Source organism: Haliotis asinina, chromosome 11 (assembly GCF_037392515.1).
Source record: "Haliotis asinina isolate JCU_RB_2024 chromosome 11, JCU_Hal_asi_v2, whole genome shotgun sequence".
Taxonomy (NCBI): Eukaryota; Metazoa; Mollusca; class Gastropoda; order Lepetellida; family Haliotidae; genus Haliotis; species Haliotis asinina.
This window is the reverse complement of record NC_090290.1, coordinates 52,060,278-52,077,507: the sequence shown is the minus strand read 5'-3', so window position 1 is coordinate 52,077,507 and position 17,230 is coordinate 52,060,278. Positions and strand designations below refer to the sequence as shown.

Genomic DNA, 17,230 nt, shown 5'->3' with positions numbered 1-17,230 from the left:
AAGACCATCGAAGGGAGATGAAAGACAATAATAAGTGAAAACAATTCAGCAGAAATCATTGTCGAATTTAGACATGCTTGACGCCAAATCACGCAGAACCACAAAGGTATTTATCTGCATTTCCACACGGCCTTTTTGTTAAAAAACTGAAAATACGAGCATGTGTAAATATTCAGATTGTCGGATTCATTCTGATAACTTACATGATTCAGTTGTATTACAGAACCAACGTGGTTCCAGCCACAAAAATTCCGACGTGCCGCCATTATTTGAACGCATCGAGGTGTCCAAGGTCACCGGAAGTGGCGATATAAGGTGAAGGGCAAATCAATATTTAAACAATTATATTCATATGTGCTCTTCACAAAGAGTTCAGCGACATTTCAAGGTTATTATTTTTATCTATTCACAGTGGGTAGATGTACACGTAGTGGGCAGGAGGTGTATTGCTGACCTGAATATTTATAGGCGACAACATACTTTGACTTTGTTGACGTGAAACGAAACTGAACAACCATGTCCTGTAATGATTGAACGTTATGTTGAAAAGGAATTAAGGGAAACTGAGAGGTTCGTACCACGCGGCGTTCGAAACAAACGTCTACGCCGGTAGCCTGATGCAAGGTAAAACTTGGCGGGCTAATAAAAATAGTGTCACGGTAACCCGGTTTGCCAGCGTAAATTGTCTCTTCTGGCCTTTTTCATTAAAATTTACCACATTCTTTCAGTATTTTTGTTTCATTTTCAAGTCGAGAATTCTGAGCGTATTGAAACTACTCACGAAGCCGAACTCCCAACCCGTTTCTATGACGCGTCGTGCAATAAACACCAATCAAAATAGTCGACGCTTCTTTCATCAAATGGTGCCATGGTGTCGTTTGTATCCTGACTGACCGAGAGAGTGCTTAACTGGACAGTCAGTGTTCAAATGGTTACACACCTGAAATTTATGCTGAATCATCTGGTCCTGACGGATCGTAACGTTGATGTTTGAACTTTATGAAAGAAATAATACTACTTGTGAGAGTTTTGTATCTGTATTTAATTTGGCCAGTAAATTTCCATTCGGGCTAGTAACTTTTGAGACTTCCTAGCCCGCTTAGCTATTGGTCCTAAAATTATTTCATACACTGGTTTCATGTGCTTTATTTCCTACTCAGCAAAGAACCACGCAGTAAGCATCCTGGCGTAATGCCTCTTTTATTCCTATGCCCCGGTAGTTCTTTGACGACAAACTGTTTATGATGGCGGATCAATGTCATCATGTACGTAAATCATAAAAATGCATCTGACCGCTCTGTTGAATGTATTCTTTCGTGGCACTGTAATTACAGTAAGTGAGATAGAAAGTGGCAGTGTTAATATTTCTTTTTTCCTGTCATTTTTTTCAGCCTCAGTTCATCTATGGGATCTATGCAGTCATTTACACTTATTATAATAGATAATAGTACAATCTATGACGTGCCCCCAAACACGCATCTTGTTGAACTGTGAAAAGGTAAATAGAAGTCAACAAAAGCGACATCTAAAAACAATGGGCCCGTGGAGGTCCGGTGTGGAATAGACCTTTAGCAACCCATACTTGCCATAAAAGGCGACTATGCTTGTCTTAAGAGGCGACTAACAGGATCGGGTGGTCAGGCTCGCTGACTTGGTTGACACATGTCATCGGTTCCCAATTGCGCAGATTGATGCTCATGTTGTTGATCACTGGATTGTCTGGACCAGACTCGATTATTTACAGACCGCCGCTATACAGCTGGAATATTGCTGGATGCAGCGTAAAACTAAACTCACTCACTCACTCACTCTAAAAACAATGACAGATGACTTGATATATATCATACTTTTACACAGTATACCATTAATACAGTTTTAAAACATTTTCACCAGACCAACGGGAACATCAAATGCAAGAACAATTATAGCAGTAGGTTACAATATTTAAAAGTACAAAAAATGGCGCACGAAGCACAAATATAGGTTTCCAAATCGAATTTCAAAGTATGATGAAAGTTGTAGTTGTATATTTTCTGACAAACAACAAACCGACGCACTACGGATTTAAATCCGGAAACAGGACTGTATACCGAAAACACGGTGAACCAATGGCACCATCTCGTGACATACAATGTTGCGCCAGTGACTCTCATCAAGATATGTTGATTAACCTCCTCTGAACACACCACCCCTAACGTCTTTTGATTTAATGTTCTTAAGATTATTCTATTTATAGCTCTGTTAGTAGTATTAGAAGTATGTTTCCTAGTTGATATCTATGCCTGAGAAGTAGGGCACCAAAACAAAATCGGTCACTCTATTTGGCATATTTACTTGTTTGTTTGTTTGCTGCGTTTCGTATTGGTTTGTTAAAATATGGATTGTAAAATGTAAGCCTACGATGTATCCCCACCGCCTGTTGGTAAAGCGGCGCGTACGATTGTGGAACCAGTTTTATATCAACTTCCGCCTTGTAAAATGCATAATGAAGGGAATTCCCCTTTCCTTCTTTCTTGGGATCGGACCTTTCCGGCAAATTTCGACAATATGGATTATTCAAAATAGAAGCTAATAACTGAAACGAAGATATTTAAAATGAAACGCCTTGCAGTATGTTTCATAAAGATCAAGGAATCTATCATTTTGCCTATAAAATAGTTGAAATGACACCCATTTTTATTGTTGTTAACACTCACGTTGCCTCAACAAGTTTTAAATGATTACCTATTTCGTATTAAAAAGACCAGTCTGGAATATATATGCAGAAACGGGAATTCCACGAAAGTAGATGGGGCCATTTTGGCCTCCGAGGAAGAAGTAATAGTGTTCAAAATGTGGAGAAAAAACAGAAATAGGTGAAATTCAGGTAACCTCCAATGTTTTCATTGCGTGTTTAAATGTCAACTTCATCATACAGCACACCCAAAAGATCGTATATTCAAAAGATTATTACGTACTATGTTCTTTCAACGTGTCTATCATACCGCACGTTATCATTTATTCTTCTGACACCCAACAAACCCAACAGGTGTACTTTTCATCCATAATTGAAGTATATTTACAGAGGCTGGGGAATTTCGACTGTAAGACTCCGATACTTCAAAACACCAGGACTGTATATGGGGTGACTGTAAATATTTGTCTTGCTTCCTTGTGAGACGCACGTTTCACTCCTGTTAGTATTACCTCTGCTTGAGTCATGTGAACAATGATCGTTTAGGTAAGAGTTCCTCTCGTTCAACCCATCCCAAATAATATTTATAACTTGATATTTACTAGAATGATAAAGACTCTAGAGGTCTCACAAATTAGCTGAATACCCTGTCCGAAAGCCGCGATGCAGTCCTATACAGTCAAGACATGACCTGACTGTATAGGACTGCATCGTAGCTGTCGGCTATAAAAACCCAAGAATGAAGATATATGGAGTTGAACCACTTAGTGTTAGATCTGTAAATCTGCGGAAGGAAGAATAAGCGGAAACAAAAGCAACTGCTTCCATCATTTACACCATCATCAGAACAGTAAATGAGTTTTACATTAATCTGACAACCCTAGACATTTGGTATAAATATCACCATTATTGGGCATTAGTCATCCTGTCTGATTCTGATTGGACCACGTGTACATCCTGAACAATATGTCATAATCAAGGACCAAGTAAGCGTGTTTGCTACCATCAGCAATTTGGGCAGCAAGTTTTCTATGCACCATCAATATTGTATAACTACACTAATTGTTAAATGTTTAGGTATTCTCATGAAACACCTGGTATGTGTGGTCTCAGGTTGTACAACTGTTTATGCACCATTGTGAGTTCTTTTAAATACGGTAAATAATGATGGATTCCCAATGTTCCCATCCTTGCATTCTCAGAATCAATAGTTACAATTGCTTATTGAACACAGGGCTTAAAGATCACTTTTTCGTGTATGGGTGTACTTACCATGTTAACACCTCATAATATTATTGCAATTAGAGGTGTTCTGAGAATTTTGAACAAGTACAGACATGTGTTTGTGTGAGCAAGTTGGTCATGTGATTTGATATTTATTTACAGCTATGAAACATCATATGTTTGACATACAAAGATATTTGTGTCTGTACATGATACGCTAAAAATGTTACATTATGTTGTACTTCCTTGATTTTAAGGTGTATATTATGTCTGAACACCCTTTATCTGTAGCACTGGAACAGTTGTGAACAGTGAGAGTGTGTGTTGTCATCTGATTGGTTGAGAAATAGAATTCAAAGTCAAGAAATACCTCATCATGACTATGAATATGTAGGTACCAAACTATTTTCTCAATCCTAATTGTCCAATGTCCTAATCGTCATCTCATAACTGGGGCGGTTCAAATTGAGAAAGGGTGCTTCACAAAATGATTGATATCTTCTGTATTTTTGAATGCAGATAAACATCAGGTCCAAGTGAAATTTCCAGGAATGAATGCTCACTAACACTTGAACATTAAAAGCATTAATAGACAATGCGATGTTCTGTCTATTCTCTGCATTACTTACCAGTGATTGATCAGTATCCAGATTTTCTGAATTCACACAAAAGGCTCCATCAGCCTGTACATTCTTCCAACACTTGGAAATATGCTATACAGCTTCTTATGGAATATGTTGACAGTGGTGTTATGTTTCAGGAAGTAAAAATGGAACATCTCTCTACTTTCCACCCGGTGGATCAGTCGGAGCCAACTCAACATCAGGTTGTCACGGCTACCGGAGAGAGTTTATGTCTGTATTGGAATGAACTTCATGGAAATGAACGTCAAATTGGAATTGGTAAGACTGATATAATTAGTCCTGAGAATTCTTATGTAATTCAGAAAAAGGCAGCCATCAAATTTTCAAGTCCTGTGCTGGGATTCAAACCACAGACCATCTGATCCAAAGTGAGACAGCTTGTCCATATGACCAAAGATGTTAACCCTCAGCAAGCAGACATGGTGAAGATGTTGTCTATGGGATGACTGAACCGGGCTAGCTAAACAAAATAGTTAGCCCTAATACTGAATAATTAATATGAAAATATTTTTCAGTATTGACATGTTTGGATGGGATATCATGTGTTGAACTTGAAGACTTAAGCACAATTTATGTTTTTTAAATGATATATTCATTTGTCAAGTGTTCTTTTTGGTGTTCTTTTTTAACGGTGGTTACTTTTATTCCCAAGGGGGCTCTAATGGTTCAGTTCTGGAGTTTGCAGAGGATGAAAGCTTTCCTGCTAAAAAACCCAGTCTTGATAAAACCTTATCATTCAAGACTGTTAGGGACGTCATCAAACCTGCCAAGTTCAAGGCACCTGAAATAGATGTGAGCAGTGGGATTGTGTCCCAAACCCTAAACATAGAGCATGTCAGTCTCTATGAGAACAAGAGGAAACAAAATGTCAAGGTTGCTCCAGAAGAGCTTGGATCCAACACAACTGAGAACTTAAACATCCAGCTGAGGAAAGAAGCTTGGCTTGAGGCCATTATCAACAATGGCAAAGTTCACAAGGGAGGTAATCATCATGGAGTCAGGGTAGAAAATTATGTCATGCCAGACAGTTTCAAGCAGTTTGGTTTGATTGAGGACAACTTTGATGACTTCAGCCACCTTGACTCTCGATGCTATGATGAATACATGAAGGGGTAAGAGAATCACAATTTAGTCAGTCTGCTAGAGGTGTCAGGGTAAACATTTGATAATCACAACTCACAGTCAGTCTGCTAGAAGTGTCAGGGTAAACACTTGATAATCTTGACTCACAGTCAGTCTGCTGGAGGTGTCAGGGTAAACATTTGATAATCACAACTCACAGTCAGTCTGCTAGAAGTGTCAGGGTAAACACTTGATAATCTTGACTCACAGTCAGTCTGCTGGAGGTGTCAGGGTAAACATTTGATAATCACAACTCACAGTCAGTCTGCTAGAAGTGTCAGGGTAAACACTTGATAATCTTGACTCACAGTCAGTCTGCTGGAGGTGTCAGGGTAAACATTTGATAATCACAACTCACAGTCAGTCTGCTAGAAGTGTCAGGGTAAACACTTGATAATCTTGACTCACAGTCAGTCTGCTGGAGGTGTCAGGGTAAACATTTGATAATGATGACTCCCAGTCAGATGTCTGTTTCAGCTCTCAGTTCATTTTGAGTTGATTTTCTGTGTAAGAGTTGAGTAGAGGAAAACTGGCGATGGTGAAAATAAATCATGACCCTTCAGTACATACAGTGTTCATGAAGTTTTGTTGTAATCCTTATTGGATTTTTGTGTAAAAGTTTAATGGAAGTTGAAGCTGCGAGGAAGAGTAGAATTACTGGTTCACTATTCAATCTCTCTCTGTCAAACATTAATTTAAAATCAAACATTAAAGCCAAATTTCTGTGAAGCAAAGGCTCTACCATGCTCATGACTGTGCCTGACGCTGTTGTAGGTTTGTTGTCATGGGAACAAAGAAAGCAGTGACTGGGCTGTTGAATGCTAAAGACTTGAACATAGGAACACACGGTGTGATCATGGACATGGTGAGTACTGTTCATCTTAATGTGTGTGTAGGGGCAGTGGGCCAGCCTAGTAGATAAAGTTTTTGCTCAAAATGCTGAAGACCCAGGTTCAAATCACCACATGGGTTCAAATCACCACATGGGTGCAATGTGTGGAGCCCATTTCTGGTGTCCTCTGTTGTGATATCACTTTAATATTGCTAAAAGCAGTGTAAAATCCCACTCACTTGTCTGTGTGTGTACAGAAGAAAGCAGTGTTTTGCATTGTCAAACATTACATTTAGTAGTTTGTATGTTATGATCGTCAATGTAAAATAACCATGGCAACCAGGACAACTGTAAGTCTGTAAAATGAAAATTATATTTCATAACCAAAGATTTTACTTTTATGGTGACATCATGATGTCATACTTGTAGCTTTGGTGACATTTACTGACAGTACTAAAATGTTAGACAATCACCTTCATGGATTTACAGATGTTCTAGACGTCAGTTAATTATTTTGGTAAGTTCTATGATTTTGCAATAATCCAAGTTGTTAGTTAACCATGGCGATGTTCATACATAGTGTCGTTGAAACATGTTTCTTATCCTTAAAGTTGAAGTTACAGAATGTTAGTTTAAGTTTTGCAAATGCTACAGGTTTCCATGGATATTTCATTTATAAATACCTTTTGATTGGTTACAGAGTCTGCCGCCATCTTTTGATGGTTTGTTCGAGGAGGGAAAGTGTGATCAGTTCCAGTTGACTCGACATCTTGGCAATGGGTCGTTCGGCAGTGTGTCTCTTTGTCGCCATTACAGTGGACAGGAGTATGTCATGAAAGTGGTGAGTCAGGGTGTTCATTTCTCAGATCCATGAATGTTGTTCATACATCTGTTAGTATGTAACTTTAAGGCTTTTCTTGTCCACAACCTCACAACACATCAGTATCATATTCGTGTGTTCTGTGTCTGACCAGAACAGCCACTTATGTCTTTACTTGTATCAGTTCTTCGTATTACGTTGAGAGAGAAGAACAGAGATAGTAATGGCAAGAGAAGCTTTGGGCTTAATTCCATCAACTAGATGAGATCTCGTGGTTTCTAAAATTCAAAGAATCAAAAACTCCTTCATGAAGCATCCAGAGAGCTGAAACCAACCTTGAGACAAATTTTAAACACCTTATACAACCATCAGATTTGGCTTTCCTCCCACTCATGGGAGACATTATTTTATCATCCAAAACAGTGTTCCACAGGAGATATTGCTTGTGTGAAATCAAATGTTATCTCCTCGGAAATGCCGTCATGGTGCTATGACATTTCTGCACTGAAGTAAAACGGCAGTACTGTGTTAAGAGATGTACATTTTTCATTGAAAAACAGTGAAGAGTGATATTTGATGATAAATAGAATCCCACCCACTTGTGATCTGATATTAAACATATCAACACACATTGATGAAAGTAAAAATAGCCTTGGCAAGCCTTGGATATTTGTAACTTTATCAACTCATGGTGATATATTTGATATCAAATGACACGCGAGATTTTCTGTATCCATTTAAATATGATTCATCTATATGGTGAACTTCTGTAGCTCTGCTCCTCTACTGTTAAGTCTGTGTTTTGACATCATTGCAATCAAGTTAGATAGTTTTGCTGTTGCAGAATTAAAAACTTGATGTCATCAGCTACAGTTGTTATGTGTAAACATATGATATACATTGCATCATGTTAACAATAAACATGTCACTTCAAGATTAGCTAGGACAGGGTTATGACTGCTAGGACTGTGTTTCAGATCAAGGACAAATTCAAGAAGAATGAGGTGGAAGTCCTGATGCAGCTGTCTCATCCTAGCATCACTGCTTTCCGTGGTTACATCATCCGAGATGGTGTTCACGAGATCATGATGGAGTATGGAGGTTAGATGTAATTTCTTCACCCACCTTACTCTGCCTACGTTCAACACCTACCTGACCCCGCCTACATGCAACACCCACCTGACTCTGCCCACATGCAGCACCCACCTGACCACCCACATTCAACACCGCCTGATTCCACTCACATTCAACACCCAACAGTATCACCCTTATTCATCACCCACCTGACTCAGCCCACATTCAGCACCCATCACCATCACCCACATTCAGCAACCACCTGACTCCACCCACATTCAACATCCATCTGAATCCCCCCACATTCAACACCCCCCTGATTCCACTCACATTCAACACCCTCCTGATTCCACTCACATTCAACACCCTCCTGACGACCCACATTCAACACCCAACAGCATCACCCACATTCAACATGCACCTGACTCTGCCCACATTCAACACCCACCTGACTCCACCCACATTCAACACGCACATGACTCCGCCCACATTCAACACGCACATGACTCCACCCACATTCAACACCCACCTCACTCCGCCCACATTCAGCACCCTCCTGACTCCACCCACATTCAACACCCACGAGCATCATCCACATTCAACACCCATCTGATTCCACCACCTTATAGCTGGAATATTGCTGAGTGCAACGTAAAACTAAACTCACTCATGCTCACTCACTCATTCATATAGCCCCAATATCCTGATCACCCACTCAAAGGCGCTTTGTTTTCCCCTCAATCATTGCATGTCAGTCTCAAATGGCACAATTATCAATATCGACTCCCCAAGGAGCATACAAGTTTTACAACTCCTGCCGCCACTAGGAACACCGAGTTATATGGCTTTCTTCCCTGACATGACTCAACCTGTGTCTTTTCTCACACATTTTGAAGGTGTAAGTGACTTGTTGAGGGTAGTCAGAAGTGCCCCAGAATCATACATGTAGTATTGATCAGTTCATAAGACAACATTCACTCAATCTGCTTCCTGTGGGTTACAGGCGAGTCATTGAAGGGATTTATGGATCACCATAAGTCAACATACAAGCAGTTCTTGACGGATGACGTGGTTACTTCCCTTGCTCTCCAGGGTTTCTCGGGACTGGACTACATGAACACCACGTTCAGCATCCTGCATCTGGACATCAAACGTAAGTGAATGTTTCAGCAGCAGGGCCCTTATTCTCATTTGTAGCCCTAAGAATTCTTAACTTTAATCGTAGTCTGTGTGTTACGAATGGGCTTAAGAAGTTCGTAGAGTTAGAAACGTTTTCAGAATAGCTATCTAGTAAGAGTTGTTTGGAACTGGTCTTCAGCAGCCCATGTTTGTCATAAGAGGCGACCAACAGGATCGGGTGGTCAGGCTTAGTTGACACATGTCATCATACATGAGATCGATGCTCATGCTGTTATCACTGGATTGTCTGGTCCAGATTTCATTGTTTACAGACCACCGCCATATGGCTTAGCGCGGATTTAGTCAACAAACAGATGTTTAAGTCTCCAATCAGCAGTGTTGTAGCTGTATGGAAACAGTCCGTGACAGACAACCCACCCATTGATATCCACATGTCATTGTGAGCAATGCATGGCCCACTGGAGCGTTGTGTCAGAAGAGCACAGTCACATGACACCATAGAGTTGCTTCATGTGTCCAGTCGCTCAGTGTTGGGAACAAGTTCAGTCACCTTGAACCACATTTTTACTCTGGTTCTGTGGTCCCTGGCCAGTGAAAATACATCAGGCCAAATGATAAGTTTGCAGTGGTCCTGGTGATTTTTTTGTTGTTAGCTAAGTAAATATACAAATGTTATTTTGGACTGGTGAAGCACAGATGGAAGCACTAATTATTGTCCACTCATGTTGGGAAATTTTTTAAGGTTTCTTTCCCTGTTTGATAGAATTCTGTTTCGCCTCACCTGACAAATAGAGGCCATCATTTACATAAACTGATGCACAGTCAAAGCTTTGCCTTTGGTATGTTCATTATCTTAATTGTGTGTGTGGTATTTTCAGCTGAGAATGTTTGCATTAATTTGGACCCAGTCACTCTGAAGCTGACAGACTTTGGGACAAGCAAGACTCCCCAGCAACTGGTCACATTTGATGGCTGGACCCCAGAGTACATGAGTCCTGAGGCATGTGTGCTTGTGCTGTCTTCCAGAATGCCCAATGTCCCAAAGAATTTCCGTCTGGAATTGTCGGGCAAGACTGATGTCTACTCCTTTGCACTGACCGTCTGCTTCATGCTGACAGGAAACCATACTGTTGCAGCTCTGTGGCCAGCGGGCTTCACAATGGACAAACTCTCTGAGTGGAGAGGACAGTACATACAACATGTGAGTCTCTAGGGCTGTTTAGGTTGACTGGGATTTTGAGGTGTGATATAATCAGTCTAACATTCACCAATAAATATGTATCACAATACCATTTCTTCATAGTTTTCAAAGTCATATTTACAAAATAAGCAGATGAAAATGAGGATTGAAATTATGTAATTCTGAAATAACAACTGAATTGTGTGATCGAAAAGCAAAGCTATTTGCAGCTGGCTTCGTGTATATATTATGTCTCAGGGGTTCAAAAATCACATCACCCGATACCCGGGACAAGTCAGTTTTCATTTCGGGCAATAAAGTTAGGGTATCTCACTAGATAATTTCCACTTATGGTTTCGAACTGCAAATAATCTTGTATTTCATTTCATATCTGCTCATAATGAAGCTATTAAAGTTTACAATGATAATAAAGTAGGGCTAGTAGAGAGTGAAATCTTTGATATATAGCCCAGTAGACATTAACATCACACATTGTATCATATAATCAGGGCAAGTGGAAAATAAGTCAGAACAAGTTACTTTCTTTCTTAAACCCCGGTCTATAAGGAATGTTTATCAACACAAGGTTGAAAAATTGGGGAATGAATGTTGCCGTTCATGCAGAAAAGAGACCGATAGATAAATCCCTGAAGAGAGGATGGATCAGACAATCAATCAGTCCCATCCAGACATCATTTCATCCATCTAACCATCCTTCCATCTATCAGTGTCATTTTTTTGTTTCAACAGTTGGCCTGTAACTCTAGCTTTACCCAGAAACTAGCAGTTAAGGATGAGTGGCCGAAAGAGATGCGTGACCTTCTGACTGCAGCCTTGGAAGGAAACCATGTGAACCGATTAAGTGCAAAAGAGGCGTGCACCTTCTTGAAGAACCAGGCCATCCCTCAGCCTGGTAAGCAAGAGTAATCATCCCTTTTCACATAATATACTTGGGTGGCTGAAAATGTAGTAATGTATGTGTTAATAGTTACAAGCTTTGGAATAAAACCCCTGTATGTCTTGGTAGCCAAATCAGAAGTCTCCAGGCAAGGGTCATTACTTTAATGAGTGAATAAACCTTATATCATCCTTCGTGGTTGAGCTTCCTGAATGGTCAGTCATTTCCACACACAGGATATCTGGATGGGCATTACTGGTGCCTTGATGTCACAACTAAGCCATCCAAGGGTAGCTATTGACTGTCAGTTAATTTATTTGATTTTGTATGAATTTACTCATTTGTTCATCCCTTTAATTGTTCCTTCCTTTATCTATTTATTCTCACATACATTTCTGTTTTACATTTTTATCCTCCAGTGAACATTCCCTGCATGTTGAACCCTGGGTCTCCAAGCGCTAACCTACCAACATCAGAGTCGCTGTACGAGCAGCCTCCTTCACCCCTCGACGTCAGTCTGTCACATGGAGGAGGGGGCAAGGACATCAAGAACCAGCTTCGCCGCAAGATCCGGCTCAAGTCAGCGAAGCCATACCAGCGCCAGCCTGGTGAAGTGGCACTCCAGAAACCAGACATGGATAAGACGGCGGACGGACTTCCCGTCTTTGATATTCTGCTGTAACATGGGAGAAAGGAGCTTTGTACCATTCCTGAAAAAAAAAATGTAAACAAAACTGTAAACATGTGGACATGCTGTCATCTCAATGTGAAGACTGTAAGGAATTGTAATGGACCAGAGGAGCTGAACATGGACAGCAACCAAGTCAACAAAGTCTTGACTGGTGTTAACACCGAAATGACTGCATGACTACAAGACACGTATCACACACACTCACACACATTAGAAAATTTTTAAAAATAAATAAAATAATACACATATACACTACACACACATGTAAACAGCTACATGCCATGTGGTTATTTTTCACATACTCCCACACCATTTTTAAGTGCTTTTTATAGTCTTAGGTGACCAAGTCAAGCATTTATTTGTGCTTCGTATCGATATTTTTTCCATGATCAACTTTTTCCACTGGAAGTAAAACATCATCAGATGACATTCATGTTATATGTAATGATAAATGTTGATATTTTGGCCAAAATTTTTTAAAGACTAAGAATTGTAAAATATGAGCCTGGCTCATGGAAGTTTAGATTGTTTTATTCGTGGGAATTTAACACGTCACGATCATGTAAATCACAATATATTAATTTTAGCAGTTTGAAATTATCATGTTTTGTACATATATAACCCTATCTGTGTTTCTGTTTTTATCCTTGCTCTTGTATTTCATTTCTTGTTCTTTTTCTGGAGCAGTTGCCTCACTCACTCACCTACATGGCTGAAAACAACTCTGTCTCTTTATTGTCATATTTAAAGCCAAAATATTGTGAGTTTTAAGTCACTTTCAAATGCATTTTGCTGTTGGAATTGTTACACATTCAAAAAAAACCGAAAGGTGTATTTACCAAGACATGACTGCTGTTTATTTCATGGCTGATCATAATCATGATCATGGCAGATTCTGGGTTCAAACGAATGTAAAAAAGAAAATGAAAATGGTAAAAAAACAATTCAAAGAGTGGTATTATTTGTAATAATGTTTTTGTTGGTGAGGTAGCCCAGTGGTTAAAGCGTTTGCTAGTCACGCCAAAGACCCAGATTCGATTCCCCACTTGAGTACAGTATGTGAAGACCATTTCAGGTGTACCTGACTGTCAAATTGCTAAAAACGTAAAACTAAATTCACTCACTCACTCACTCACTGTATTGATGTTCAATTTTTAAGAAAAAAGTAGAAATATCATAAGAAAAGAAAGGAAAAAATAGAAAGTATTGAAACAATAGATAAAGAAAAATATTTGTTTACCTCAAAAAAAGAAAAACATCTTGTAAAATGGATTCAAACTGCTCAGTAATGGTAAAAGCATTAAGAACAGTGGATAGCTGACTTGGTTCTATCCTTTGCATGATTGACAGATGTGTATGTGTAATTAGCAGTAACTGTTGGAGAACAACCTTGTTGGGTGACTGTGTGAGATAACTGCTAGCTGTCCTACTTACTGTCCAAGTAAACCAAAGAACTCCTCGACTAATTTCGAATATTATTCACAATAACTCATCACTGAGATATGCAAAGAAAATTGTTTTTACATTTGTGAAAAAGAAACCCATCATGTTGAACATATTTTTATAAAGGGTCTGTTACCCATCAGGGAGCAGTTCAAAGGTTCAGTTTCAAATAAAAATCAAAATCAAATCAAATCCTTCACTTGTGAGACATCTTTCTCTCAAAAATATTACTGTTGCAAATGTTGTCATTCTTAAAGATTTGTTTTGAACAAGTAAAGCCCACATGCTGTGACGTCCCGATGGAAGAGCACGTTTATATTGATGTTGTAACGCATGAAAGTCTCAAGCAGGATGACTGCCTTCCATACAGGTTGTTTGATGTTGTGCAGTTGGTGTTTTGAACAACGTGAGATCTGTGGATATACATCTTCTTTACTTGTAATATGATTGACTTTTCAGTGTAGCTACTTAAACCATTATCACTTGCTACGCTGAAACGCCGCTCATATGAATAACAAAGAAGTTGTATATCCATAAAACTCTCCTCGTTCTATTACATAGATGTTGTTCATTTTCAAGGTTAAGATAAAACTGTCAGTTTATTTCATTGTATTGAAATGCGAAAACCTTGCCACATTAGGTGTTAAAAGAAGTATATGAATGATAATAAACATCTGAACTGCTCCCTGCATTGTTTATCCCTGGTATTTTGATCATGATTTTTTTTGAGACAAAGGACAGATTGTTGACTTTTCTTGTGTCTTGTATTTTTTTGCCATATTCTTTAGTTTAGGTTATTGTTAGTTGTAACACTGTTATGGAATTGACCGCTGATTCAGTGTACATAGCAAGGCTTGTATGGGAGACATTCAGTCCCAACTGAAGTTTGTGGTATCAAACTAAAACCAACTTCAAGGCAATATTAGTCAGTTACCAACATTCTAAATTTTGTGTTTTATGAAAGTGAAAAGTAAACATGCCTTTGTTACGATTTTGTATAGTATCTCATGCTGTTTTTCATTGTCATTTTGTTCAAATCATAATATTTAGCTAATCAGTATTTTCTAATTAAATCTTTTTGTGCTTACAAGTACATGTAGTTAAACAGTCAATTCTGATGCTCAGTTGTCAAAGGCTCTGTGGAGTTGCTTCCCTTTGTCAACTGAATCCTCTGGTCATGGTTTGAATCCAAGATTCCCCTGATGTTACAACAGAGACAGTAAACATCTTTCTGCAATCATTAAACTTGCCTGCATAATTTTTCTGAAATAATGATAAAGTGTGGCAAATGTTAGCTCTGAAAATTCACACTTTTGTGTCCCACTCCATGACATAGTAAATGCCCAGGTTTCAAATGTTTGGCGTCTAACTTACTTAAATGGGATATATCTGTCATATACCAGACTCAGAGTGTCTGTTCTTCCATATCTACTGTAACTTTGTTTATCCATAATTAATATTGTTATAACTGCAATTCTACATTTGTTACGTTGTTAAATTTTCCCAGTCATCTTTGAAACGTGTTTGAAGATTAACTTTCCCAGAAAGTATATACCATTTAGAAAAAGTAGGGGATATTCCATTTTGCATGCATACCACTAGCCATATGAGAAAGAGTGATATATATCCATATAGACCACTAGCCATATGAGAAAGAGTGATATATATCCATATAGATGAAACATTTGCAAAGGAATGGAATTTAAATGTCACATTTTCCCTTTATTTCTCTTCATTGTCTCCTCCTAGGCTACATCATTCGCATTGTGTCAGTCCTATAAATCTGATATCCCCTATTGTTTTAATTAATGGTATATTAAGGATATAATGAAATTGTTAAGTTCTTTCCAGCTTGGGACAGATTTGTTTTAAATTTCAGAATTAATGAAAAATGTACTCAGTGCCCTTGACTCACATTATCTGAATGCTGTCATTGTTTTGTTTATCTGTTTGCATGTTTGTAAATAAGAACAATATTCAGAAAGTTATCCTGTTTTGAGTACCTGTTTGAAGAAAAAGAAAATATTACGATTTGCTTACTGTTTTGTATCTCTGAAGAAAAATGAAAACATTCATAAATTCATCCAGTTCAGAGCAAGTTTGAAGAAAAAAAATAGACATTTCAAAATTGATCATAGTTTGTGTCTCTTAAGAAAAAAAAGAAACCGTACCATTGTGTTTGTTTTGTTTTGTTGTTTTTGGTTTCATTATTATTAAAACTCCTTGCTGCACCAATTAAACTTGCTTCATGCTTATGCAAGTGTTATGTTTTTTGCCAGGTCAATGGTTTTCTTCAAAGCAGTTGGTTAGGTGTAGTGTAGAACCTTTTGTTAGTTCTTAGTTATTCCACTTTGTCAGGACAGGATCCTATGAATGTGAGTTTGAATCCCAGTTCAGTCTGATCATGTCCTTATGCTACATATCTTCAATAATGAGTCACACTGAAGACCTATGTTCGATTCCCCATTTGGTTGCAATGTGTGCAGCCCATTTCTGGTGTCCTTGTCTGTGATATTGCTGGAATATAGCTAATAGCAACTTTGGGCCATACTCACTCACTCACTCACTCACACCCTATTAATGATGTTAAGAAATTAAGAATGTTCTCTTAGCTAATGTCATTTTGCACAGTGAGTGAGTTTAATTTTAGGTTGATTTTTGCAATATTCCAGCAATATCACGGCAGGAGACACCATGGTACCCATGTGAGGCGTCCAGGTGACTAACCTTTACCCACTTGGCTACCCACCGCCCCAGTTAGTGGTAAGTCTAGACTAACGCCTAGTCTCTCAATAGGTATAGTAATTATTGTAACAAATTAACCCAGGGAGCCTGAACCTCGGGATATCTAGACTTGCTTCATGTTTGGGTTGATGAGGGGAAGGCTAGGCTGTAGAGAAAATGACATTCTTCAGGGACTGAGACAGACTTTTGCAACACCTACAGAGTAAAGTATCAGTATTTGAAACTAGTTGTATAAGTCTGTGTGAAAGTCTAAGGTCGCTTTGAGAAGCAGGATTGACGGCGTTCTGTCTGGTGTGGCACAGTGTTAGTGTTATTGTTATGCTTCACTCCCTAAATGTGGAATGAATATCTGGTTCCACATGTCTGCTCGTGAATGGTCTTCATTATTCCAGTGGTTTCACCTGTAGATATCTCGACCCGACAGCTCTTTAGTCAAGACTCCAGACTGGTGACGGGTCCTTGCTCCAACAGATATCTCGACACGACAGCTCTTTAGTCAAGACTCCAGACTGGTGACGGGTCCTTGCTCCAACAGATATCTCGACACGACAGCTCTTTAGTCAAGACTCCAGACTGGTGACGGGGCCTTGCTCCAACAGATATCTCGAAACCACAGCCCTTCAGTCAAGACTCCAGACTGGTGACGGGTCCTTGCTCCAACAGATATCTCGACACGACAGCTCTTTAGTCAAGACTCCAGACTGGTGACGGGGCCTTGCTCCAACAGATATCTCGACCCGACA

The 17,230-nt window shown here is 39.0% G+C and overlaps 1 protein-coding gene across 1 annotated transcript; it reads left to right on the top strand.

The window, feature by feature from the left end:
* The first annotated feature begins 2,745 nt into the window (after positions 1-2,745).
* Positions 2,746-15,997, top strand: LOC137255844 (uncharacterized). The gene is made up of 10 exons (XM_067793415.1): positions 2,746-2,866; positions 4,659-4,800; positions 5,195-5,654; positions 6,439-6,529; positions 7,197-7,337; positions 8,294-8,417; positions 9,394-9,543; positions 10,409-10,731; positions 11,461-11,623; positions 12,028-15,997. Exons 2-10 carry the CDS (start codon positions 4,668-4,670, stop codon positions 12,288-12,290), a joined length of 1,848 nt encoding a protein of 615 aa, XP_067649516.1. The 5' UTR covers positions 2,746-2,866; positions 4,659-4,667; the 3' UTR covers positions 12,291-15,997.
* The last annotated feature ends 1,233 nt before the right edge of the window (positions 15,998-17,230 follow it).